The sequence below is a fragment of the Chiloscyllium plagiosum genome, chromosome 11 (assembly GCF_004010195.1).
Source record: "Chiloscyllium plagiosum isolate BGI_BamShark_2017 chromosome 11, ASM401019v2, whole genome shotgun sequence".
Lineage (NCBI taxonomy): Eukaryota > Metazoa > Chordata > Chondrichthyes > Orectolobiformes > Hemiscylliidae > Chiloscyllium > Chiloscyllium plagiosum.
Window position 1 is genome coordinate 12,034,444 of NC_057720.1, and position 25,796 is coordinate 12,060,239.

At 40.7% G+C, this 25,796-nt stretch overlaps 1 protein-coding gene across 2 annotated transcripts in view; it reads right to left on the reverse strand.

Moving 5' to 3' along the window:
* Positions 1–23,930, reverse strand: part of usp33 (ubiquitin specific peptidase 33) — a 73,684-nt gene extending 49,754 nt beyond the window's left edge. For both annotated transcript variants that reach the window (XM_043698690.1, XM_043698691.1), the window contains exons 1-10: positions 23,792–23,930; positions 21,807–21,860; positions 21,652–21,714; positions 14,831–14,974; positions 13,769–13,859; positions 13,470–13,539; positions 8,285–8,398; positions 7,230–7,308; positions 4,991–5,411; positions 773–913 (exon numbers count right to left, since the gene is read on the reverse strand). In XM_043698690.1, the coding sequence (XP_043554625.1) occupies positions 773–913; positions 4,991–5,411; positions 7,230–7,308; positions 8,285–8,398; positions 13,470–13,539; positions 13,769–13,859; positions 14,831–14,974; positions 21,652–21,714; positions 21,807–21,860; positions 23,792–23,872 (1,258 nt within the window). In that variant the 5' untranslated portion in view covers positions 23,873–23,930. The remainder of the gene's footprint in view (positions 1–772; positions 914–4,990; positions 5,412–7,229; positions 7,309–8,284; positions 8,399–13,469; positions 13,540–13,768; positions 13,860–14,830; positions 14,975–21,651; positions 21,715–21,806; positions 21,861–23,791) is intronic.
* Between the last annotated feature and the right edge of the window lie 1,866 nt (positions 23,931–25,796).

Here is a 25,796-nt window from a genome sequence, read left to right on the forward strand (position 1 = left end):
GAAGGAAGGAAGGAATAAATAAATAAATAAATGTCTTAGGCTCAACATTCTTCAGGTGAAAGTGAGGACTGCAGATGCTGGAGATCAGAATCTAGATTAGAGTGGTGCTGGAAAAGCACAGCAGGTCAGGTAGCATCTGAGGAGCAGGAAAATCGACTGCCCCGATGAAGAGCTTTTGCCTGAAACGTTGATTTTCCTGCACCTCGGATGCTGCCTGACCTGCTGTGCTTTTCCAGCACCGCTCTGATCTAGATTTTGATCTCCAGCATCTGCAGTCCTCAATTTCACCTGGATGATTTTATCCTTACTGCAAATCCTCTTGCAAGGATGCCTACCTTGAAGTTCTCCTCTCTCTACAAGAATCTCAGTGAGTCGCTCTCTCACTGCAACCCCCCAGTCATCTCCTCTGCCCTGAAGCTCTTCAACCATGTCCTGAAACAGACTCGCTACCATACCTGAACATTTTTCAGCTGCTTTGTTGATCACATTCCATCTATCCATTCATCACAAGTAGAAGGGTTTATCAGAGATTGCACAGTACTCAGAAAAGCGCAGCTTAGAGGGAAATTGATGATAAATGGCAATAATACGTGCAACACAGATGCCAGGCAAAAACCATCTTGAACAACAAAGAATGGAACCACCTCCCCTTGACAGTCAAGTGAGTTCCATATGAGTATAGGGTTCTGCAAGTCTGTACAGTTCAGTAAGCTGTTGATTCCACACACTGGGAATAATATCTTTCCATGCAAACGTTCAAATGAGTGTGCACCTTTTCTGTGTGAGGAAACAAGCCCCCCCCACAATGAAGTGGATCGGGGTGGACTGCTGGACAGCCTTGCATTTGTTGCATCGTTAGACGTAGAACTGTGTGGCCTTGAAGGACTGCGCATAGACACATCACAAGCAACGTCTAAAAAGGAACGAAAGCAAAAATTAGCTGTCTTGTAAAAAAAAAGTAATTTTATTATATCTTGTAGTACCCACAAACATGATTTATTCTTGATGAATGACGTGGGCATGAGAGTAGAAGTATTTTGACCCAAAGAAATGGCAATACATACCCAAACTTGGTTAGTACTGGCAGCAGTGCCTTCAAATACTAAGGCCCTCAGCCTCTGGAATTCCTTCCATAAATTTCTCCAGTCTCTATTCCCCTTTAAGACACTTCCCAAAACCTTCTTCTGACAAAGCCTTCGGTCATTTATCTCAACATTTCTTTACAGAGCTTGGTCAGATAACCAGTGAAGCACCTTCAGATATTTAACTACAAATCGTACTTGATTAGAGACTTGAAGCTGTACCCATACACCTGCTTCCTTATTGTCCAAGGTAGCTCAAGTGTCTGTTCAGCTCAAGTGCTTAAAAGTGATGCACATGTGGATATTTCAGGGTGACAGGTCTAATGGGATTTTGACTCTATACCAGAAGATTGGCAGAACAAGGTACACTCCATAAACTTCTACAAGGGAAGCTGCAAAATTAGAATAGACAACACAAAGTATTTCACCCAGACAGAGATTCAGACATGACCAGGAGTTTAGTTCTCAATTTTAAGAAACTGGCTATGAATTCCAAATAACAAACACCCTGTGTGGTATTGCGATCTTTTGCATCAAGCAGGAAATTCTAGCTAATGGTGTGCTCAAAGTTGGGGCTGAACTGGGGCAAGAGTGCAAAATATATCAAAAAAAACAAATTCTTGCCTACTAACCATTCAAAACTTCAGTTCAGCCCCAACTTTGAACACACCATTAGCTAGAATTAGCTAGAATTTCCTGCTTGATGGAAAAGACAGCAATACCACACAGGGTAATGTACACCCACGAATGAATGCTGGGATCCTTTCCGCATTTATTTCCTCAAGTTACTGTTTTCATAGGCCCAATAGTCCTGCTTCGTCCAGCAGCAAGAATGTACAACAGAATCCTATGCCTAGAAGCTATGTGATCTTCCTTCATTTAACTCCAACAATACACCAATGCATTATTTGTGATCCCAAAACAAAATTAGTTCAAGTGCTTTGTCTCCCTCTTGAGAAAACAAGTATCTAGCATATCAAGAAAATAGGTACATTTGTGAATTTCCTAGAAGGAAGCTTTGGAAATCCTCATGAATACATTTCCCAACTTCTACATTCCCATTTGATACCCACCTCCCTCACAAAAAATGCACAAACCTACAAAGTTTATTTTGTGGAAGAACTCAAATTCCACAACAACTTTCTACCACATTAAATTCTGTACCATGGGGAACATTCATCAACAAGTATAATTAATTAAATCTTCAGTGAGGTGATTCATATTGGTAGAAAGAATATGGAGACAACGTAAAATAAGGGTACTACGCTAAAGAAAATGCATGAGCAGAGAGACCTTGGTGTTTATGTGCACAACTTATGCAAAAGGTGACAGGACAGTGGAGAGTATGATTTAAAAAAAAAAAAACCATATAGTATCCTATGCGTTATTAAAATTGGCCTAGAGTATAGCAACAGGGAACTTAGGCTGAATCTGCACAAGTGGGCGGCACGGTGGCACAGTGGTTAGCACTGCTGCCTCACAGCACCAGAGACCCGTGTTCAATTCCCGCCTCAGGCGACTGACTGTGTGGAGTTTGCATGTTCTCCCTGTGTCTGCGTGGGATTCCTCCGGGTGCTCCGGTTTCCTCCCACAGTCCAAAGAGGTGCAGTTCAGGTGAACTGGCCATGCTAAATTGCCCGTAGTGTTAGGTAAGGAGATAAATGTAGGGGTATGGGTGGGTTGCGCTTCGGCAGGGCGGTGTGGACTTGTTGGGCCGAAGGGCCTGTTTCCACACAGGAAGTAATCAAATCTAATCTAAGACGTTAGGGAGATCTCACAAGTACTCTGTACAGTCCTAGGCACCACACTTTAGAAAGATTGTGAATGCTTTGGAGGGGATGCAAAGAGGTTTATAACATTGAAGTGTCTTATCCTTGGAACCAATTAAGAGGATCGATTGGAGAAGCTGGGTCTGTTCTCCTTGGAGAAAGGAAATGCTGAGAGGAGATTTGAATGAAGTTTTCAAAATCATGAAAAGACAGGACAGAGCTGCTCTTGCTTGTAAATGGATCAAAACAAGAGGGCAGAGGGGCATGGATAAGGTAAATAGCCAAGGTCTTTTCCTTGGGGTGTGGGAGTCCAAACTAGAGGGCATAGGTTTAAGGTGAGAGGGCAAAGATTTAAAAAGTACCTAAGGGGCAACTTTTTCACACAGAGGGTGATCCACGTATGGAATGAACTGCCAGAGGAAGTGGTGAAGACTGGTATAATTACAATATTTAAAGGCATTTGGATGGGTATACAACTAAGAAAGGTTTATACTGGCAAATGGGACTAGATTTATTTAGGATACCTGGTCAGTGTGAATGTCTTGGACCAAAGAGTCTGCTTCCGTAATGTATGGCTATAAAAAAAAAGAGAATGGAGTCACAGACTTAGTGAGGTCATTCCATCATGTATGAAGGCCACCAATAATGGACTGATTAAGTTCAGAAGTGCTGAAGAGGAGCTCAGCAATTGGGGGGTTTTAAGGCTGGAGAAAATTAGAGATGTGGATAGGATGACACACTAATTTGCGAAGAAAAGAATTTTAAAATTCAATTGTGGCAAGACTGGGACTCCGTGCAGATCAACAAACACAGGTGGGTTCACAGGCAGATTTTGAATGACTTCAGCATTTGAGGGTAGAACATGGGAGGCCAGCAAGGGATGCGTCAGAACAGTCAAGTCGCAAAGGTCTGGCTCGGGGTTTTGGCAGCAGACAAGCCAAGGCTGTTGACGCTATCAAGATGGAGAAAGATAGCGTACACTTTTGCACAAATGCATGATATGTTGCTCATCACAGTGTCAAAGTCATTTTTCATTGCAGGTTCAATCTTATTAAAAACACTCACCATTTGTTCACTATTGAGGAATGAACATTTATAGCGTGGTAGTGGTTATTTAAGTTGTACAGATTCTGCTGCCTTGTTCTCATCTCAGACTTGTCTGTTCACCTTTCAAATTTTAACCATATATTGCTTACAGATTGCACTACTCTTGCCCCAAATACTTCCCTGACAAAAAAAAATCCTCTAGACGGCCTGACTGAAAGAAAGTGCTACACACTTTCAACAATTTAAGTTGATGATCCTCCTCATCACCAACTCTTCAAGAGGAAGAAATCTTTCCTCGTTCTTTATTAAAACTTCTGAAAATTTTATTAATTCGCATTTCAATCTTCTCCAATAGAAAAACAAAGTCTCAGTTTCCCAACAGTCCCAGTATCTCAAGCTTCTCATGATTGGTTTCCCATTTCATACATAATTTTGGTAATTCTGTATGGTCTGTAAACACATTGTGGTTAGAACTGACATTTTTACAAAGAACAAGTAATACTTTGTGGCCTAAACCAAAGGTTTCATATGCATTTAATGTTATTTGTTTTTAAATATTTTTTATATTTCTGTTTATAAGAGCAATTGTAATTAGCTTTTGTTATGACTTTACCTGTCCATATACTCTCTTCTAGAATATTAGATGTTTAAATCCCCAACCCCATTTGCACATTTTCACTACTTACCTTTGGAAAGCATGCCCCTTTGTCTGGTTTTCACCTCAAAGTACCAGTACACTCAGTTGTCATAAACTGCATCCACCACCTGCCTGGTTATTCAAATTACCAGTGTGTGTCTTTCTCAAGCTTGCTATTCTTCCTTGCTATTTGTGACATCTCTTCTGTTAGTACATTAAGCACAATATATTTTAACAAGTAAAAAGTTGCGTTATAAGTAAAAGGCTCAAATTGGGTAAGTAGAATACACATCAAGTTAGAAATCGGAAACTCTAGTCATCTGTCTCACTTTTAATCAATTATTTGAGTTATTCATACCAGAAATATCCAATTTGAAAAGAAATACTTGGATTGTTTTATGGAAGCAGCAGAACAGGATTAAATCCACACAATGTAAATAAGAATGCCTATTTACCTGGCAACCTGCTTTGGATCTGCACTTTGACTGTCCCATCACGGTCTACTATTTGATCAGCACCTGTTGAAGTATCCATGTCTTTATCCAATTCATCTCTAGAGTTGGGCCTATAAAGCTTATGCAGCAGATTTCGCTCCCGTTGCCATCCTTTAGCTGATGCACAATTCTTCATTTCTTCATGTACTAGCATCTCTGCTTCCATGCAGTCTTCTGCCGAGATCTTAGAGTTTGTCTCAGGGTCAGCCTTGTCACTGCCAGAGCATGAATCACAAGACTGAAATTCATTGTCAGACAAGTTTTCTTCTTCCATTTGATCTTCCATAGTTGCAGATACAGCGTCCTCAATCTGCTCGACAATTTGTTCCTTCAATTCTTCGTGAAGTTGATCCATTAAGCAACGCAGAAATTCTTGGGCATCCTGAAAAAGAGTGAAATAAGAGTAGCTTAACATAGCTAGCATTTGGGGAATCAGAACCACTGCTTAAGTTTACAAGATAGCAACTTGCAATGGCTTTTGACGTCCATTAAAAATTATGATTGAAGATCTGTAATATGAAAAGTTACACTCTCCCCTGAACTAGAGTATTTTTCGCATTTTGTCCATATTTTGAAGTTCCTACATTCACAAGAATTTACATCTGGACAGAAGTGACTGGTTCTATATTTTCCAAATACATAATTTAAAATGTTAACCTGTAATTGAATAAATCATTAAATTAGTCACTTTATGGTTCAATTACTTGTTTAAAGAAAAAACAAATTGCCCCTAAACCACCTTATGATGACGACAGGGGAAAATTAAGCTCAGTGCCAGAGACTGTTTCATGTAGGAAGAGTAACAGGGTGAGAATATTTATCTACTTGAACCTGATCCATCAATTAGATCAGTAGTGATCATAGAGATTATTACAGATCTTTCAGGCAGTGGATTCAAGATCAGTGAGTACTATGTTAAGATATTCTTGTTTCCGCTCTCTTGCTGTCTCAAGTGGTCTCTCTGACATTCCAGCCCACCCTTCAGGTACTCAACCTCCAATTAACACCAGCATAAAATTCTTACAGAATGCGGTACAGTGACACAGTGGTTAGCACTGCTGCCTCACAGTGCCAGGGACCCGGCATCAATTCCCACCTCGGGCGACTGTCTGTGTGGAATTTAAACATTCTCACATCTGCTGGGTTTCCTCCGGATGCTCGGGTTTCCTTCCACAATCCAAAGATGCGCAGGTTAGATAGATTGGCCATGCTAAATTGCTCATAGTGTTAAGTGCATTAGTTAGGGGTAAATGTTGGGAATAGGTCTGGATGGGTTACTCTGCAGAGGGTTGGTGTGGACTTGTTGGACTGAATAGCATGTTTCCATACTGCAGGGAATCTAATCTAGTCAAAAGAAATCTAATCAAAGTCAATAATGAAATCCAAGCCTCATTACAGACAGCTTCTTTTCGAGAATATTCTTTCCACAGCACCCCCATAATAAAAATGACTTTATATCTACACAAGTCAGGTACTGCTATACATTGTTTGTTTGTCTTGGAATGGAATAGTGTAGAAGAAAAAAAGGCTTCAGATTGGTTCCACAGGTTGGCGCAACATCAAGAGCAGAAGGCTGCTCTTACTGCGCTGTAATCTTCTATGTCCTTCAGCACGTCAACTCCATTTTCCCCACTTTTGATCCAGACCTTGAAAACCATAACCTAATAAAAAGCTCCTGATCTCAGTTGCAAGAGCTCCAAATGTCTCAGCATCCACAGCCTTTTGTGATAAATGTTCAAGATTGCCACTGCTTTTTGTAGGAAGATGTCCTTTCTTATTTCCCCACTTAATGTGGGAGAATGCAGGAGAATGGCACAAGGTAATGATTCTCGTTTGAACAGCTAGTGCAGGCATGATGGGCTGAATAGCCCCATACTGCGCCAGAACAATTGTGAAAAAAATAATTAAATTCTCGAGAACATCTTTGAACAAATGTAGAAATTGGGATCATTTCAGGTGACAAAGCAATGAACTGAAACTGGATCGAGCTGATCATTTGATCATCTGATTGAGACCAGCTAACATTATTCAGAATCAGAAATTTCTATCCTGATCTCTATGGCTCAGCTGCATGGAGATTTATTTTTGCATTCAAATACATTACAAACACCATGGGTTCATAAATGAACGTTGTTGGGTAGAAAATTTATAATCACAAAAAAAATTCAATGAAAATATTCCTCAGTGATAAAGTTCTCACCTGTTGGGAATACCCCCGAAACATTGGATTCACTGTTTTAATCCCCTGGAACAGGCTTGTAGGCACAACGTAGCTGGGACTGGAGAAACACAGTCATGTGAATGAAAAGGAATAACATTGCTTGATTTAAACCATATCTTATACGCATATGCCTCAACACTAATGACTCCTGAGCTCACATAAATGCAGTTTTCCCATTATATACATTGACTGACAGGAATAATGTTATTCCACATTAGTACTGATAGTTCCACGAATGACCTACTTGCTGAAGGACTCTTCACTGAAAGGCCTCAAGTTTCAGTGTACCAGTCTCATCCTGGTAATCAGAAGTAAACGAAGGAGCAGTTTCCATCATTCAGAAACAAGCCATGAGCAAGACCCAGGGAGAAGGAACACACACAACTCTTTTTCCACAAATGAAGGTATTAAAATATAGTTGCTGGGATTATTGGGCGTGAACTGTTATGTTAAACATAAATTTCAACAAATTTACATTAGTTTTTCACTTCACCTCAACAAAAATACAAGAATGATTATAGAAACCAGCTGATTCTGTGCCAATTTTGAACTCGTCATTAATGAAGCTAGAGAGCAAACACCACCATTCCCAAATAAATGGAGTGTTAAGAAACAATACTAGGCCATAACCACTTTGAAACTGAATTTAATGCAATGTTGATTTTTGGAGAATAGAAGCAGTTGCACATTTTGGATTTGGATGGATAAATGGTGGAAACAATATTTACAGGTGCAGCCAAAAACTTACTAGTGCTTATGTAGTTCTTCCAGGACTTACTGTCCTGATTTGCTCCAACCAGATAGCCCATCCCACATTACAGTTCATTCCCACTCATTTGGTTCCATTAGGGGTAATATTCAAACTACTTTGAAACCATTTCTGCTTTATATTTCTCTTGCTTCCTTCAAGACACTTTAAAAGAAAAATCTCTCTCTCTAAATGTGCCTTTTCCAGTATGCCCAGTGTCTTCCTCTTCCTATTATCCGGCGCATCATTAACTGTGGAACGTGGTATAAAATGTTGTGTGGCTTACCGATTCTTGTGCCATATTTCTGCCATCAACTTTTGGTAACTTTTCGAAAGAGCTGGTTTTTTAACTGTCTGCACCAAGCCTCCACATTCAAGGAAAAATAAAGTCAAGGGAGGGCTGGGGAAGAAAGAGATAAAATGATCTTCACCAGGAAAGTTCCAGTTTGCATTAACTCAGCAATGCTGCCCAATCCCATGATCTCCACCACAATGAAAGAGAACACTAGCTATAACACAAGGAACAGCACCTCTAATTTCTCCTCCAAGTCACATATCATCTAAACCTTGACATGTATTGCAATCTCTTTCCTGTCACTGGGTTAACATTGCTGTCTCTCCATACTAAGTCTATTGTGGGAACACCGTCATCACAAGGACTCCTGCCGTGCAAGGAGATGGCTGAACATCTCAGAGCAACAAATAATAATCAACCAACCCGCTGGTCTGCGTGAACAAGGAGTACCCGATAAGCGCACTCCACCGATTCCTACACAACAGACCTAAACAAGACGACACAACATGCCCAGAAACTCCAACCACTGTCATACGTTAAAGACATCTTGAAGATGACAATCAGACTACTCCGACCCCTAGGCATCATGGTAGCCCACAAACTGACAACCACAATGAAACAGCTCCTGATTAAATTAAAGGACCCTGTATGAACAACCAGCAGAACAAACGTCATATACAAAATACCCTGCAAGGACTGCAATAAATATTACATTGGACAGATGGGCAGGAAACGAGCCATCAGGATACATGACCACCTTTGAGACACCAAAAGACATGACCAACGATCACTAGTATCCTTACACAGACGAAGAGGGACACCATTTTGACTGGGACAGTACATCTATCTTGGGACAGGCTAAACAAAGACACGCATGGGACTTCCGAGAGGCCTGGCATTCAAACTGGAACTCCATTAACAAACATATCGAATTGGACCCCATTTACTAACCTCTCAGAAAAAGAACTGGAAGTGATATCACCCACCACAACAGACCAAGATGCATAACTAGCAAGCAGGACAGAATACCAGCGCTTCATTGGAGGCTCACTGATGATGCTATCTAGCATGGTGATGACATGAAACGCCCGAGAACAAACCTACCAGCTCAGCAAGCAAATTTACAACCTGCTTCTAACATAATTATACAATTTTTAGATAAGGAGATTAAAGTTATACATAGTACTTAGATGCTGTCTCACCAATGCTCAATACAGCTTGTTAAAACTTTCGTACTTTTATATTTCATCCTTAAGAACTAGAAAAGACAGATTTAAAATCTTTTTCAAAGTAAAAAAATACAAGGTGAGAAAAAGCTGTGGCACGCAACGTGTGGTCCAGGCTTGGAATGCACTGCCTGAAGTCTCGTGGAGGCAAGTTCAATTGAAGCATTCGAGAGTATTGGATGATTACTCAATTAGAAACAGTATGCCGGGCTATTGGAAAAAGGCAGAAGTTTGGCACAAAGTCAAAATGCCAGAAAAACAGTGGGCTGCATGATATCCTTCTACACAGGAACAAATCTATGATCCAGATTCTCTGTAGGAAACTATTTCTCTCTGTACTGCAGAGTTTTGCAAACACTCTCCATTTAAATAACATACTTCACTCAAACTGAAGATATCGCACATTACATCATTTGCCAATTTTGTCCACTTACAACCTATGTCTGTTTGCAGACTCTCTACTACCTCTTGACAGCTGATGATTTTGCTGCTCCTTGGATGCTGCCTGAACTGCTGTGCTCTTCCAGCACCACTGATCCAAAAGCTGATGATCCAGTCAGTTTTGGTGACATGAGCAAATTTAAGTACCATTCAGCATCTTCGTCCAAGTTATTGATATAGATGAAAAAATCCCTGTGGCACTCTGCAAGTTGGCTTGCCAACATGAGAAAGACCTATGTTATGTCTCCTCCTTGCAGCCTATGAGCTAACCAATCCTTTATCCATGCTAATGTCTCTTCCACAACACACACACAGAAGAAATTCCCCCTCATCTCAAATTAGTGCTCCTTAATTCTGAGACTATGCCCTCTGGTTCGAGACTCTCTCACAAGAGGAAATTTCCTCTCAGCATTTACCCTGTAAGCTCATTAACAACTGTACATGTTTCAACGAGATCACCTCTCATTCTTCTAACCTTAACTCATGAGATGATCCCTTCATATCAGGGATCATCCCAGTGAACCTTCTCTGAACTGCCTCCAATTAAACAATATATTTACTTAAATAAGGGGACCAAAGCTGTTTACACTACTTTAGATATAGTCTCACAACTTAAACTCATTGTAGCAAGACTTCCCTATTGTTATACTTTGAAATAAGGACCAACATTCATTAGCCTTCCTGATAATCGACTGTACAGGTGTGCTCGCTTTCTGTTTTGAACGCAAATACTCCCAAATCCCTTTGCTACAATTTTTCTCCACTTAAATAAATAGTTTTTTGTTCTCCTTTCCAAATAAACAATATTACATTTCTCACATTATATTCTATTTGCCAATTTTTTGCCTATATACTCAACCTATCAATATCTCTCTGTAAACTGTTTGTATCCCTCTCTCAACCTGCCTTTCCACCTACTCCTGTGTCATCAAAAATTTGGCTGAAGTACATTTGCTTCCTTCCAACAAGTTGTCGATATAAAGTAAATCCTCTTTATCCACAAAAACACAAAATCTCCTATTCTTGCCAAAAAATAACAAAAATTAATATATGCCAGCAAAAATTGCGTTTTCGGGATTTTTAAACAAGCTTCTCACTCACGAATTTCATCATTCGCAGGGGTTCTTAGGAAATGAACCCTCCCGGCTATCAAGGAATTGCTTTTATCTTTGCATTCACTTTAATGTGGTACCTTATGAAATGCCGATATTTATCAAACACAATTATTTTTCAGCTCAAAATGGAACTCGATTAATAGTTTGGATCACATTTTAAAGGGACAATGGAATTGAATCTTCCATCTCTCAAGGGTGAAATTCTTGTGCAGTTCCATTATGGTTATCCTCACGCAACACATCAAAGTTGTTCTTTTGGAGATGACCACAGACAACAGGTTTGACCGATTGGAAAATTACACACTGAACCCGACCACACTCCTATCAGATGTCCACACACTGTCTCAGCCATATTGATCAAGGACTGCGATCCCAATTGACTTTCTTTTACACAGGTCAGTAACATTGCTTGTAGTGCCTCTAATTGACAAAAACAGTTGTATACCACAGGCTACAATTGAAGCTATGATCAGCCAGTTCTTAATGACTCAGCTAGTCATTGACCTTTAGCAACGCAGAGAAGAAGTGAAGACTGAAGATGCTGGAGATCAGAGTTGCTGATCTCCAGTCACCGGAGATCAGTGTGGCGCTGGAAAAGCACAGCACATTAGACAGCATCCGAGCAGTAGGACAGTCAACGTCTCGGGCATAAGTCCTTCCTCCCACTTGTAGCGTGTCTTGTCTGAACAGGATTTTATATGTTTCTATGAGAACCCCGCTTATTCTTCTAAATTCCAGTGAATACAAGCCCAGTCAATCCAGTCTTACCTCATATCTCAGTCCTGCCATCCCAGAAATCAGTCTGGGGAACCCTTTGCTGGACTCCCTCAATAGCAAGAATGCCCTTCCTCAGACTAGGAGACCAAAACTTCACAGAATCCTCAAGGTGTGGTCTCACCAAGGCCCTGTATAACTGCACCAAGACATCCTTACTCCGATACTCCTATTCTCTTGCTATGAAGGCCAACATGCCATTAGCTTTCCTCACCGCCTGCTGCACCTACATGCCAACCTTCAGTGACTGTTCCACCATGACACCCAGGTCTTGTTGCACCTCACCTTTTCTTAAACTGCCACCATTCAGATAATAATCTGCTTTCCTGCTTTTGCCACCAAAGTGGATAACCTCACATTTATCCACATTATACTGCATTTGCCAAGTATGTGCCCACTCAGCCAGTCTGTCCAAGTTACCTTGCAGCCTTTTAGCATCCTCCTCACAGCAGACACTGCCACCCAGCTTAGTGTCATGTGCAAATTCCTTCATCCAAATCATTAAGGTATATTGGGAACAGCTGGGGTCCTAGCACAACCCTGCAACACCCCACTCGTCACTGCCTACCACTCTGAAAAGGATGCATTTATTTCAACTCTCTGCTTCCTGTCTGCCAACCAGTTCTCTATTCATGTCAATACATTACCTCTGATACCATGAGCTTTGGGTTTCCTTGCTAAGCTCTTGTATGGAACCTTGTCAAAGCCTTTTGAGAGTCCAGATACATATCTACTGATTCACCCGTGTCCACTCTACTGATCACATTCTCAAAAAATTTCAGAAGAATTGTCAAGCGTGATTCCCCTTTAGTAATCCATGCTAACCTGGACTGATTCTGTCACCACTTTGCCCAGTTACTACATTCTTAATAATTGACTCCAGCATTTTCCCCACTACTGGTGTCAAGCTAACCAGCCAGTAATTCCCCATTTTCTTCTTCCTCCTATTTTAAAGAATGGGGTTACATTAGCTACCCTCCAGTCCATTAGAACTCTTCCAGAGTCTACAGAATGCTGGAAAATGATCACCAGTGCGTCCGCTATTTCAAGGGCCACTTCCTTAAGTAATCTGGGATTCAGAACATCAGGCCCTGAGGTCTTATTGGGTTTTAATCCCATCAATTTCCTCATCACCATTTCTAGAAATAAGGATTTCCTTCGGTTCCTCCTTCATGCTTGACCCTCTGTACCCTAGCATTTCCTGAAGGTTACTTGTGTCCTCGTTAGGGGAGGCAGATTCAAAATATTTGTTCAACTGGTCTGCCATCTCTTTGTTGTGCACTATAAATTCACCTGAATCTAACTGCAAGGGACCTATATTTGTCTTCACCAGTCTTTTTCTCTTCACATATCTAAAGAAGCTTTTGCAGTCAGTTTTTGTGTTTTCCGCAAGCTTACTTTCACATTCTAATTTCCCTTGCTGAAGTAAACCCTTTATCCTCCTCTGCTGAATTTTAAATTTCTCCAAGTCCTCAGGTTTGCTGCTTTTTCTGGCCAATTTAAAACATACAACAAGAAAGTTTAGCACTCCTGAGTACAGGGAAGAAACTTTCAGCTGGATTCTCAACAAGTGAATGCATTCTAAGGGTTCTCAGAAAGCTTGTCAGAAGTTCATCTTACCAGTTAGAAAGAGCTTGAAGAGCTGCATTCATATAACAAGTATTTCCAATGTTTTTCAATCCAGTGAGACCTGGAAGGACAACATACGCAGGTTTGAAAAAAATCCAACTTTTTACAAGGCAATTTTGTGTTCAGAATGTTACTTATAAAGCAGTACATGTACTTTCACTGCTCATTTCTTTTAAAAAGACTGCCCCAAATCAAGGACTTTTTCAGGGAGGAAATAAAACAAAAGTGGGAATAAAAAGTAGCAGAGGTCCACAGAGGGAACTTAAAGCAGCAACTCTGAATGACCAAACCTCTTGTCTTCATGTCATCATATTCTGCATCTAGGTCATGTCCCACTAGAGTAATAGGAGCTTTCAACATCTGTTCACAGGGAGAGGAATCCTAGAATAAAACACACAAGGGCATATATGTAAAGACAAGAACAACTTGATACATAAGACAGCAAAAGACCAGTTAATTATAATCAGGAACAGCACAGAATTAGAGAAAGTAATTCTAAGTGTCAAGTCAACCTTTACCATCACATTCTCAGAGTGACAAAGGGTATAGCCTCAATGTCCCCTTTACTAAGAACAAATATAATTCTGCAATAATACCCCAAGTACAATCAGCAGACTTTGCATCTTAATCTTTCTGCATTCTAGTGGAGAAGCTACTTTAGTGAATGCATGAGTAGTAGTCATTCAAACATAACAGAAGTGGTTTTAACACTCTCAAATTTAAGTCTGACTGATAAGTTTGTGTGCATACATTTCATCTCCTCTGACCCACCCCAAGAAGTGATTTAGATTCATTGTTTCAGTGAGATAAATAGTTCAAAACATGAATTGTACCTGAAGTCAATATCCCTGTTGTAATACTTAAAAACAGTACCTGACATTCATGCACTTAGAGTCAGAGAGATGTACACCATGGAAACAAACCCTTCGGTCCAACCCGTCCATGCCGACCAGATATCCCAACCCAATCTCGTCCCACCTGCCAGCACCCGATCCATATATCCCTCCAAACCCTTCCTATTCATATACCCATCCAAATACCTCTTAAATGTTGCAATTGTACCAGCCCCCTCAGGATTCCTTCCAACAACTTGCCCACCACCAAGGTCAGGCTCACCAGTCTATAGTTCCCTGGCTTGTCTTTACCGCCCTTCTTAAACAGTGGCACCACATTTGCCAACCTCCAGTCTTCCGGCACCTCGCCTGTGTCGAAGAGTCTAGTGTTGGAAAAGCACAGCTGGTCAGGCAGCATCCGAGAAGCAGGAGAGTCAACGCTTCGGGCATAAACCTTGTACTAAAATCAGCAATGTCTGGCTCTTTCACATCCTTGGTATTATTTGAATGAAGCCTTACCTGGTGTTCGCACATCTGTGGTGATGTCCCATGTTGCACTGTTGGTGGAGGTCCAAGTTTTCGCTCCAGAAATACCTCTTTTCCGCATGCATAACACCAGACTCTCAAGGTGGTAAGGTTAACAGTGAGATTGTGCCTGGTTTCCTGAAAAACGATGTATAATTCACAAGAAATATCAGATTCTATATAAACATGCCAAGACTTAACACTTGCATTTCATGTCCTCTCACTAATCAAAAATTCATTGTACAGGTTTTGCCAAATACTAGTGTGGACATGAACTCTCTGCACAATAAATCTTGACATATAAAAACAGGAGCTTTTCCCTAGTTAGTGTCAGAACTCACTAACATCAACTATTTCTGGGCTTCTACTAACTTTTATTTCCTATTGTAGCAGGAACACTTATCTCCCACAAGGTGGCATATGCTTTCTAGAAACGGGATTATATTTTATTTTACTCGTCCCAAACAAGTTCCACAGAGACATTCACTTCTGCGCAGTGCATTTCTCCACGTATCACAGAAAGAGGAGGCCTGCACTGACATCACTCAGTTACAGTCAGCTTAATTTGCACACAAGCATCAGTTATATACATCCTCGAGTTTGAAAACCACATGTCAGTGACTTACACAAAGCTGGACAAATAGGGTGCTGGAAAAGTGCAGCAGGTCAGGCAGCATCAAAGGAGAAGGAGAATCGACGTTTCGGGCATAAGCCCTTCTTCAGGAATCTTCTTTGTTACTTCTTCAAAAAACTCAATCAAGTTTGTGAGACATGATTTCCCACGCACAAAGGTATGTTGACTATCCCGAATCAGTCCTGAAGAAGGGCTTATGCCCGAAACGTCGATTCTCCTTCTCCTTTGATGCTGCCTGACCTGCTGCGCTTTTCCAGCAACACATTTTTAATCTCTGATCTCCAGTCCTCACTTTCTCCTGGACAAATAAGGTCACAGGATACAGTAGGAAATGGGAGGGAAGGAGAAGGAATCTACAGACAAGTTGCACTGGAAAAAGATTTGGTCAGATAGTTCCTATTTCCTCTCAGTGTGCCTGGTTTAAACAGCAAAAATTACTGTTAAGCTGCAATGTTACAGACAAAAGGGAACTTTTCTCAAGGCAGAAAAAAAATGGTGAGCGACACTACAGTGAAGGAAATAGAGAAGGTAGGAGAATCTTTCAAAAAGCAAACTACAGCCAACATGAAAAAAAATTACTAAGTCCCCACATCTGAAGACTATCCACTGACTCCTGCTGAAAAATTAGGCAAATATCAGGGTTGGGCTCAGTTGTGTCTGACCCTTCCAGCAACTATGAGCCTGCCATCAACAGCTTTTATAATACTCTACTCTACTTGCAATGCCACTTGTAAGAAAACATGGAAGAATCACTGAAAATAACTGTCGCATTCACAAATTATATCCAGTCGGAAAAGACTTCACCACCACGAACCAGCAGCTCTTACTGGAGGGCAAAACATTCTATCTTCACTATATTGTTATTATTTGTCTTTTCGATTCCACACAACCTCCTCCAAAACACAAGATAAAACAAAATCGCAACCCTGTAAATATATGAAATTTGATTTTAGGAGATAATCAGACAAGTATCGCTACTTTCGGATGAAGATGCCAATTCGGCTCCCACAAACCACCCAAACTTGTCCTCCCATTACCACTTGCACTCCTCCCTACCTTCCCCCACCCACTTTAAATGATCAACTTGCCAGTTGGATGAGATAATAGGAAATCAGTAGCAACTGTGGACTTACAAACCAGTGTCAACCACTGTCTTGAGGCAGGTAAGGGAAAAAGTCAGTGATTCACTTGTATCATCACAGTTTGATAGGAATCAGTTTTAGTATTATTCTAACTGACAGAATAGGTTTTTGCATCAATGATGAATGAGATGACCTTTTAGCCTGCCATTTGCAGCATCCAGAAAATAAATTATGGATTTCTAAAGCTTTGAAGAAATAGTAATCATCAAGCTTTGGCAACCCGCGACTGAATACAAATATATCTCTCCTCTTGCTGCTCCCAAAGTTGGAAGACACATTGCCACATAATAGTAGAGATAAAATGTAATGTGGAAAGCATGATAGAAAGTTCAATAGTCTGCATTTTGTCCTGATAATACACCTGAAGAATTCATGCAATGTTTTACGTTAATTGACATTTATGTTAATTTTAGTTGCTCAAAATGTATTTTGAAGAGTAGGCATCAAATTAGCATTTAGATCAGAGTGGTGCTGGAAAAGCACAGCAGGTCAGGCAGCATCTGAGGAGCAGGAAAATCGGCATTTTGGGCAAAAGCCCTTCATCAGGTCGATTTTCCTCTGATCTAAGCTCTGGTTTCCAGCATCTGCAGTTCTCACTTTTGCGTATCAAATCAGCATGACAAGAAAGAAGAAGAATTGAAAATGGACAATAAATGCAGTAACAACTTTACTGTATTGCATGTATAATGTAATAAGTCATCAAGCTACTTTACAATACCTTCATAAAACTAAAGTACGACAGAGAGATATCTCACCAACATTTGGTCATCAGGCCTAAGAGGTAGGATTAATAAAAAAAGGTGCCTCAAAAAGGAAGAAAGCAAGGTAAAGAGGCAGAGAAGTTTATGGAGGGTGCTAAACAGTTGGGGATAGGTAGTTGAAGACACAACCACCAATGGTCGAGAATTAAAATTGGGCATACACCAATTAGACCAGCGCAGATATTTGAGAGGATTGAGACCCTGAGAGTGATGAGAGAGTTAGGGAGGGCACTGAGACCATGGAAATATTTGAAAAATAAGGATGAGAATTTTAAACTCAAAATGTTGTTTGACTGGTTGCCAAACGCAAATGAAACAATGTTCTCGAGTGAACAAACACCATGATTAATGCAAAATACCAGTGGTGGTGGTGAAGTGGGGTGAACAGAGACAAGAACAATGAATATGCAGGAGAGAAAGCCGTAAACAGCATAGAGACATTTGTAAGCAAGGACTTTTGAAACCCAAGGACTGGGTACTTTTAAGAGAGCTATTTTTTCCAAGCAGTCTGTTTACATACTGGGCTTGGCATTTCTCATCTCAATTATTCAATTTTCCTTGGTCTTATATCCCCAAAGCATCGGATTGGGTCACTGGCTTTTAAGACTCTCAACATACTCAATTCAAATCAGATTGGAGTTTGATATTTTTCGGGGTATAATTTTTAAACTGGTTGGCCAAATTCGAATTTGTGCTTTTGTCTCATAGCAACGCAGCGAGTGGTGGTTGTTCTGAATCAAATGTTACTTTGTAAATTCTCCAGCATTCTGTGTACTTGCCAAGTCCTTCACTCTCAAATGTACACCCATATCTTCATAACAAAATCAACTGAATTATAAACATAGCATTTAAAGGGGGTATTGACAACTGTCTTGTCAAGTTCAAATGAACTTTGCAAATCAGTGGTTAGACCTCAGCTAGGGCACTGCACTTCAGGAAAGATGTAAAGGCTTTAAAGATTATATGACAGGTTTATCAGAATGTTACTGAAAATGAGGGGTATGGTTTCAAGGACAGGTTGATATGGTGATCTCAGAGCTTTCTGACATTGAGGTTCACAGTAGATAAAGAAACATTATTTCCTTTTCCAATAAAGAGAGGTCACAATTTTAAATCTGTTTATAAAAAAAATTTAAAATCTTTTCAAGGAAATTCCTTGTCTATACTTCCCTTCTGCATCAGGAAAGCAACCAACATAATCAGATACCTCCTACACTGGTTATACCCTTCTCTACCCTCTTCCATGGGGCAGAAGATATAAGAGTTTGCATACACGTATGAACTGCTTCAAGAACAGCTTCTTCCCCACTTTTATCAGACTTTTGAATGGACCTCTTTAATGTTAATGTTGATCTTTCTCTGCACCTTCGCAGCAGCTGTTTTATTGTGTTCTGCACTCTGTTCTATTACCCTGTTGCACTTGTATAGTACGATCTGCCTGTAAAGCAGGTAAAACATCACTTTTCACTGTACCTCAGTACATGTGACAGTAATAAATCAAATCAAATCAAATCACCCGCTCCCTCTTCACCAAACACAAAACAACGTTGTCAGGATCTGGAACCCTGTACTAATGAATGAAACATATTAAATATTAAAAAGATGGATAGAGTCATGAATGAAGAAGTTGAAGGATAACAAACAAGCAGGAAAATGGAGCCAAGCCTGACAGCTTTCAATGAGCCAGTGCAAGAAAGACAAACCAAATGACCTCTTTCTGCAAATAAGCTTCTATGATTATGCGAATGTGGCACAGAATATTACCATGAAGCTGAGAGTCACAGTTATAGTCAGAGTCATACAATGCAGGGAAGGCCCTTCGGCCCATCGAGTCTGCACTGACCTAACTACCACTAAAGAGACAGACAGAAGTGAAGGCTGCAGGTGCTGGAGATTAGAGTCGAGAGTGTGGTGCTGGAAAAGCACAGCAGGTCAGGCAGCATCTGACGAGCAGGAGAGTCGACGTTTGGGCAAAAGCCCTTCATCAGGTCCTACTAAAGACATGCTAATCCCAATTTCCTGCACTTGTCTCATGCCCTTGAATATTATGATATTTCAAGTGTTCATCCAATTTTTTTTTGAAAAGGTTTAAGGTTTCCAACTTCCACTATCTTCTCAGGCAATGTATTCCAGATTCCCACCATCCCTGCGTGAAAAAGCTTTTTCTTAAGCCCCTTACCCTAAAACTAGAGAATTATTGAATCCCACTGTAAGCTCTCGAGTCCACACCAACCCTCCAAAAAGCAAACTCTACCCTATCCCTGTAGCCCTGCATTTTCCAGGACTAATTCACCTAGGCTGCATGTCCTATGGACAATTTAGCATGGCTGATTCACCTAACCTTCTCTTAGAGTCAGAGTCATAGAGATGTACAGCATGGAAACAGATCTTTCGGTTCAAGCGGTCCATGCCAACCATATGTCACTCGATGGAAACCCGCACAGACAGGGGGAGAATGTGCAAACTCCTAAGGGTGGAATCAAACCCAGGTCCCTTACACTGTGATGGAGCAGTGCAAACCACTGAGCCACCATGCTGCCCATATGTCCCCTCATGATTGACCCCTCAACCAAGGAGAACAGCTGTTCTCCAAACGCCTCATAATCTTATACACCTCAATCATGTCCCCCTCCTCAATTTCTCTGCTCTGAGGAAAACAATCCAAGCCTATCTAGTCTCTTCTTATAGCTCTCTCTCTATCCCAGGCAACCCATCCTGGTAAATCGGCTTTGTACCCCTCCCAGTGCTATCACATCCTTTCTATAGTGAGGTGATCAAGACTGCGCAACCATCTCCTTCACTACTAACCATTCTAGCAATCTTGCTATTGTTAGCAAACTTGCTTAACATTCCTCCCACATTTTTATCTCTACCATTTATGTATATAACAAACAATAAGAGGCCCACTACTGATCCTGTGGTACACTGCTGGACACTGGCCTCCAGTCACTTGAGCAGCCTTCTGTGATTACCCTTTGAGTCCTAGTACCATAGCAGTGTTTGATTCATCTCGCCAAGTTTCCTCAATTCCATGTGCTTTAACTTTCTCCAGTCTCCCATGTGGGACCTTATCAAAAGCTTTGCTAAAATCCATACAAAGTGCATCAACTGAACTCCCCCCCCACCTCCCCCATACAATTCATCATAATTTCATAAAGTTCTCACAAGGTTGTTTGGCATTACCTCCCTCTGACAAAGCCATGCTGACCATCCCTAATTAACCCCTGCCTTTCCAAGTGGATATTAATTTGCTCCTTCAGAATTTTCTCCAATAGTTTCCCTACTACTGACATGAGACTCAGCAGTCTGTAATTATCTAGTTCATTTCTACCATTCTTCTTGAAAAGTACAAACACATTAGCTGTCCTCTAGTCCTCTGGCATATCCCCGTGGCCAGAGAGGAATTAAAAGTTTGTCGGAGCCCCTGTAATTCCCTACCTCATCTCCAACAGCAGCCTGGGATACAATTCATCTGGGCCAGGAATTTGTCTGGGATACCTCTGTTTCCTATATCAAACAAGCTATACGTAAGCTCCTCATTGTCCCTTTACCTGAATTCCACAACTCTTTGTTCTTTTCCAGAGTCAAGACTGAGGAGATGTATTCATTTAAAACCCTTCCAACATCCTGAGGCTTTACACACAGGTTGCCTATTGGTCCCTAATGGGACCTACCGTTTCCCTGGTTAACCTCTTCCCTTTAATGTAGTTATAAAACATCTTAGGATTCTCCTTGATCCTGTTCACAAGCCCTTTCTCATGTTAGCATCACTGCTTTGGCGAAGTTATTGCCTGTTCTTAACTGCTCTGGAGAAAGCAGCTGTGAGCCATCTTGACCTCCACTGCATGTGGTGTAGGTCAAACTGCAATGTCAATATTATACAGTCATGACCAAAGGTGGCTTAAAAATATTTGGTAAAAGTACTATCAATATATAACTTGGAATGATACCATACACTGGTGGCGCCTTTCAAAAACTGATGACCTATTTACATTTTGCTTCATCTGTCCCCTCTTGGACGAACATAAAATATCCCATGGCACTCTTCTGAAAAATAACCAAGGCGTTTTATGGCTTCTTAGTCAATATTTACATTAACCGGTCATTTGTTAAGTCATTATGGGAGGGAGTTCGTTTGTGCACCAAGTACCTGCAACATTTATATCATAACAGTGACCACATTTTAACAAGTGGCCAGGATTGTTTGAAGGTTTTGAAATACACTATAGAAATGATTGTCTTTCTTATTTACTCATAAAAGCAAAACTCCATGTCTACCTGCGAATGAATGGTGCTGTGATCAGAGTGGGATTCTCCACAACCAACGTAGGAACAGCCATTCTGTTAACAAAGGAAAGGAGCACAGAATGAAAATGAACAACTTTCAACACCACTCTGAATACACTGTAACCGCAGACTGCGTATAATCTTACCTCCAAACATGCCCATAAGTTCGGCCCTCCAACTTTACAGTCTTGACAAGTACCCTACACAGAGACAAAAAAAAAAGAGAATGTAGATACTATTGTAGGAAGATAGGGATATAAAAGTGCTCAAGTTAGAAGTAAGGTTCCACATACAATGGAACACACCAAGTGTAATTTAGGAAAGCTCAACCAAACCTTCACATGCTCTTTTAATTCAACCCACATTCCCTATAATACAAAAATTGGTGGTCCTAATTCCTTCTCTTCCTACAATCTCCAGGATTTTAATTGACAAGTTTGGGATCCTTACTCTATATTCTCTGTGGTGATCCATATAACCCTGAACCAGAACATGGCTTATTCAATTCGTTCTTTTACATAGTGATCCCTGAATTGTTTTTTTTGGGAGGTAGACAATATGAAGGTGCCTCTATGCAGATCTTGCTTCATTCAAACCCACTGTACTGGCCAGCTTGAAGGTTTTAAGAACTGGATAAGCACATAGCGAATTCATGGTCTCAACTGTTCCAGGAACTAAATGTAAGGGATTCATCATCTCAGACATTCTGTTGCCAGACAGAAATTGCTAATTATTCAATCTCCTTTCTATTAGCACTGGACTCAAATAATATTCAGATGTCAGTTCTGGTTCAATCATTGAAGACGTGTCGGAGACAAAATTGCACTGTGTACAAAATCTACAATAGGAATCAACGCAGTACTGGGGAGTGCTACATTGTCTGGCATGCTGTCTTTTAGAGGAACCAAACTTAAACCCTTCTAATGGGTATACATGATAGCAATGGTTACATTCAAACAAAATGATTTCTCTCCAACATTTATCCCTCTTCTTGCACTATACAGATTATTTGATCATTGTTATATTGCTGTTAACAGGGGCTTGGTATGCAAATTCCCAACTGTTTCCCCTACATTATAGGAATAACTATATTTGGAGAGGGTTCAGAGGGGGTTTACCAGGATGCTGCCTAGAATGGAGGGCTTATCATACGAAGTGAGGTTGACTGAGCTCGGACTTTTTTCATTGGAAGAAAGAAGGAAGAGAGGGGACCTAATTGAGGTATACAAGATAATGAGAGGCATAGATAGAGTTGATAGCCAGAGACTTTTTCCCAGGGCAGAAATTGTTAACATGAGGGGTCATAGTTTTAAGCTGTTTGGCGGAAAGTATAAAGGGGATGTCAGAGGCGGGTTCTATATGCAGAGAGTTGTGAGAGCATGGAATGCGTTGCCAGCAGCAGTTGTGGAAGCGAGGTCATTTGGGGATATTTAACAGACTGCTGGACATGCATATGGTCACAGAAATTTGAGGGTTCGTACATTAGGTTTACCTTACATGAGGATCAATGGTCGGCACAACATCATGGGCTGAAGGGCCTGTTCTGTTCTGTGCTGTACTGTTCTATGTTCGAATAGTATTTCACTGCTATAAAGCAGTTTGCAATATTCTGAGGTTTCAAACAATGCTTTCTTCATCCTAGTTGTATCATACCAAAAAGTGTTTAGAGCTGGTTAGATCTGTGAACTTACTCTGTAAAAGGAGATGCCTTTTTAAAATGCAGAACGGTACTTTTTTTTTAAAACATTAGATTCTCATTCAATATAAAGCCAATTGCTGCTCTGATGTTATAAAACAAGTCACCATTTGTCGATTGCTGGTGGCTCAGTGCATTTTTGCATTGATATTGCTGGGACAGTGGTGATAGGATTTCATGAGTGAATCCCAGAGTGCACATGGGCATCAGTCAGAGTGAAGACCATACTCTGTTGAAGTGGTACTGCTCATTGTCCTCCACACAATACAGTGGAGCAGTTTGCTTGGTAACAAGGAGTCCACATCTTCCCAAGGATAACACAAATGAATCGACAAACGAAAAATAAATTTACTAGGTGTTGGAGGATGTGTAGGGTGTAAAGGTCGGTGAAGAAATCAAGATTTGTTCCCAACAATGGTGATTTAAGCAACTTACATGAGATTTCTCAATTAGTTCGTCTTTTGTCACTTCGCCCACTGATTCCAAGTGTATACAGTCACCAGCTAGATGCGACATCTTCACAGCAACACCTTCCTGCAGGCTCCAGATTCAGGACTACCCACACGACAGGAAAAATAACTACAATTAAAAAGATGGCGCTATTTTGAGAAGAATACAGCTGCTTGTTAAAAAGCAAAGATTTCAGAAAAACACAATACCTTAAGGTTGTAATATTAGTACTCCACTAACTGCAAGCCACCTAGCAGGGAGTCTGCCACATCTTGCATTTTATAAAAAGATCAAAAGGATGGCTCCGTAAATGATCTTACACCATACAGATACTGCACCAACTTTTAACCAATGAATATTGTGAATGGGTTTATTTTTCTAAAATAAAAATTTAAGCTGTTGAAGCTAGTGTATGTCACTCTAGGACGTCAGCATCAACATGAAGCTCTATTTTTAGGTGTTCATATTCTGCTTTGCTCCGCAAACAAATCACATCCAGCCACTGGATTCAAATGAGAAATTCTGCAGCAGTAAAGAACCAATTCCAAAAGTATTTGTGTAAATGTACAAAGAGGAGACAGTAGCACAGTGCTAACTCCATGGGACTAGTAATTGAGAGGCCCAGGTTAATTCTCTGGGGTCATGGATTCAAATCTAACCATGGCAGTTAGTGGAATTTAAATTCAGTTGATACATAGAATCCCTATAGTGCAGACAGAGGCCAATCGGCCCATCACGTTTGCACCATACAGCATCCTACCCTATCCCCATAACATTTAGCTTGGTTAACCACCTAGCCTACACATCCCTAGACACTATGGGAAATTCAGCATGGCCAATCCAATCAAGCGGCGTATCTTTGGATTGTGGGAGAAATTGGAGCACCCAGAGGAAACCCACACAAAAAAAAGGAAGACTTTCCGTGTAGTGTTTGCACAGTCAATGGTCAGTACAAAAGTAACAAAAAGAAAGAAAGGGCAAAAAAAAGTCCAAGATCCATTTGTGGTATGAGACTTCTCCAAGCTTTGAAAAGGAACATGCTGGAATGGAACTTATCAAATTAAATGTTGTTAAATGTAGATCACAAATCGAATTGGAATCGAAAGTTATGATGAGCATGGCAGGTATTGTGTGGCAGTATCAGTTGTTGTAAAATCCATTCAGTTCAGTAATATCCTTTCAGGGAGAAAATCTGGCATCCTTTCTCAGTCTGGGCTACACGTGATTCTAGACCCAAGGCAATAGGGCTGACCCTTGACTACCCTGTGAATTGGCCTAGCAAGCTAATGGCAATTAGGGATTGTCAACAAATACTATCCTTGCCAGAAAGGCTGACATCTCCTGAAAGGATTTTAAAAGCTGATAGATCTCATATTGCTATCGGTACCATCTGCTACAAGGGTTGAACAAGAACCTTCAACATGCCCCACATTACTTCCAAGGGATATAGGAGTCAGTGGAGTATATAAAGTCCTGAAATAGTGAGTGTTCAGTTCCAGACAGGAAGAGAAAACAAGCCGCAGTAATGTCAGTAATTTATGGAGGGTAGAGAGCAGCAAAGGAAGAGTTGAAAAATGCAGGCTTAAAATAATAAAAAGTACAGATTAATAAGCAAGCAATGAGTGTGCAGACATGCTAGCCTTGTCACTGTGAAAGCTGTGGACACTGTCGTCATCTCCACAAAAGGAACTGGCTCAAGGGATTGAACTGTCTATTCTTCTTCTCATTAATGTTTGTGAATCACACACACCACAGAGGACTCCCAGCGAGTACTTTGCCTGACACGAACAAGATCAACATAATAGTTAGAGAAGCTTTGAGAAGGTAAACAGAGAAAAAAAACAGCTGGTCAGAGTCAAAGACTACCTAATGTAAATAACAGATGGGCCGATGAGTGGCAGATGGAGTCTAATTCAGATAAATGTGAGGTGCAGCATTTTGGAAAGGCAAATCAGGGTAGGACTGATATACTTAATGGTAAGGTCCTGGG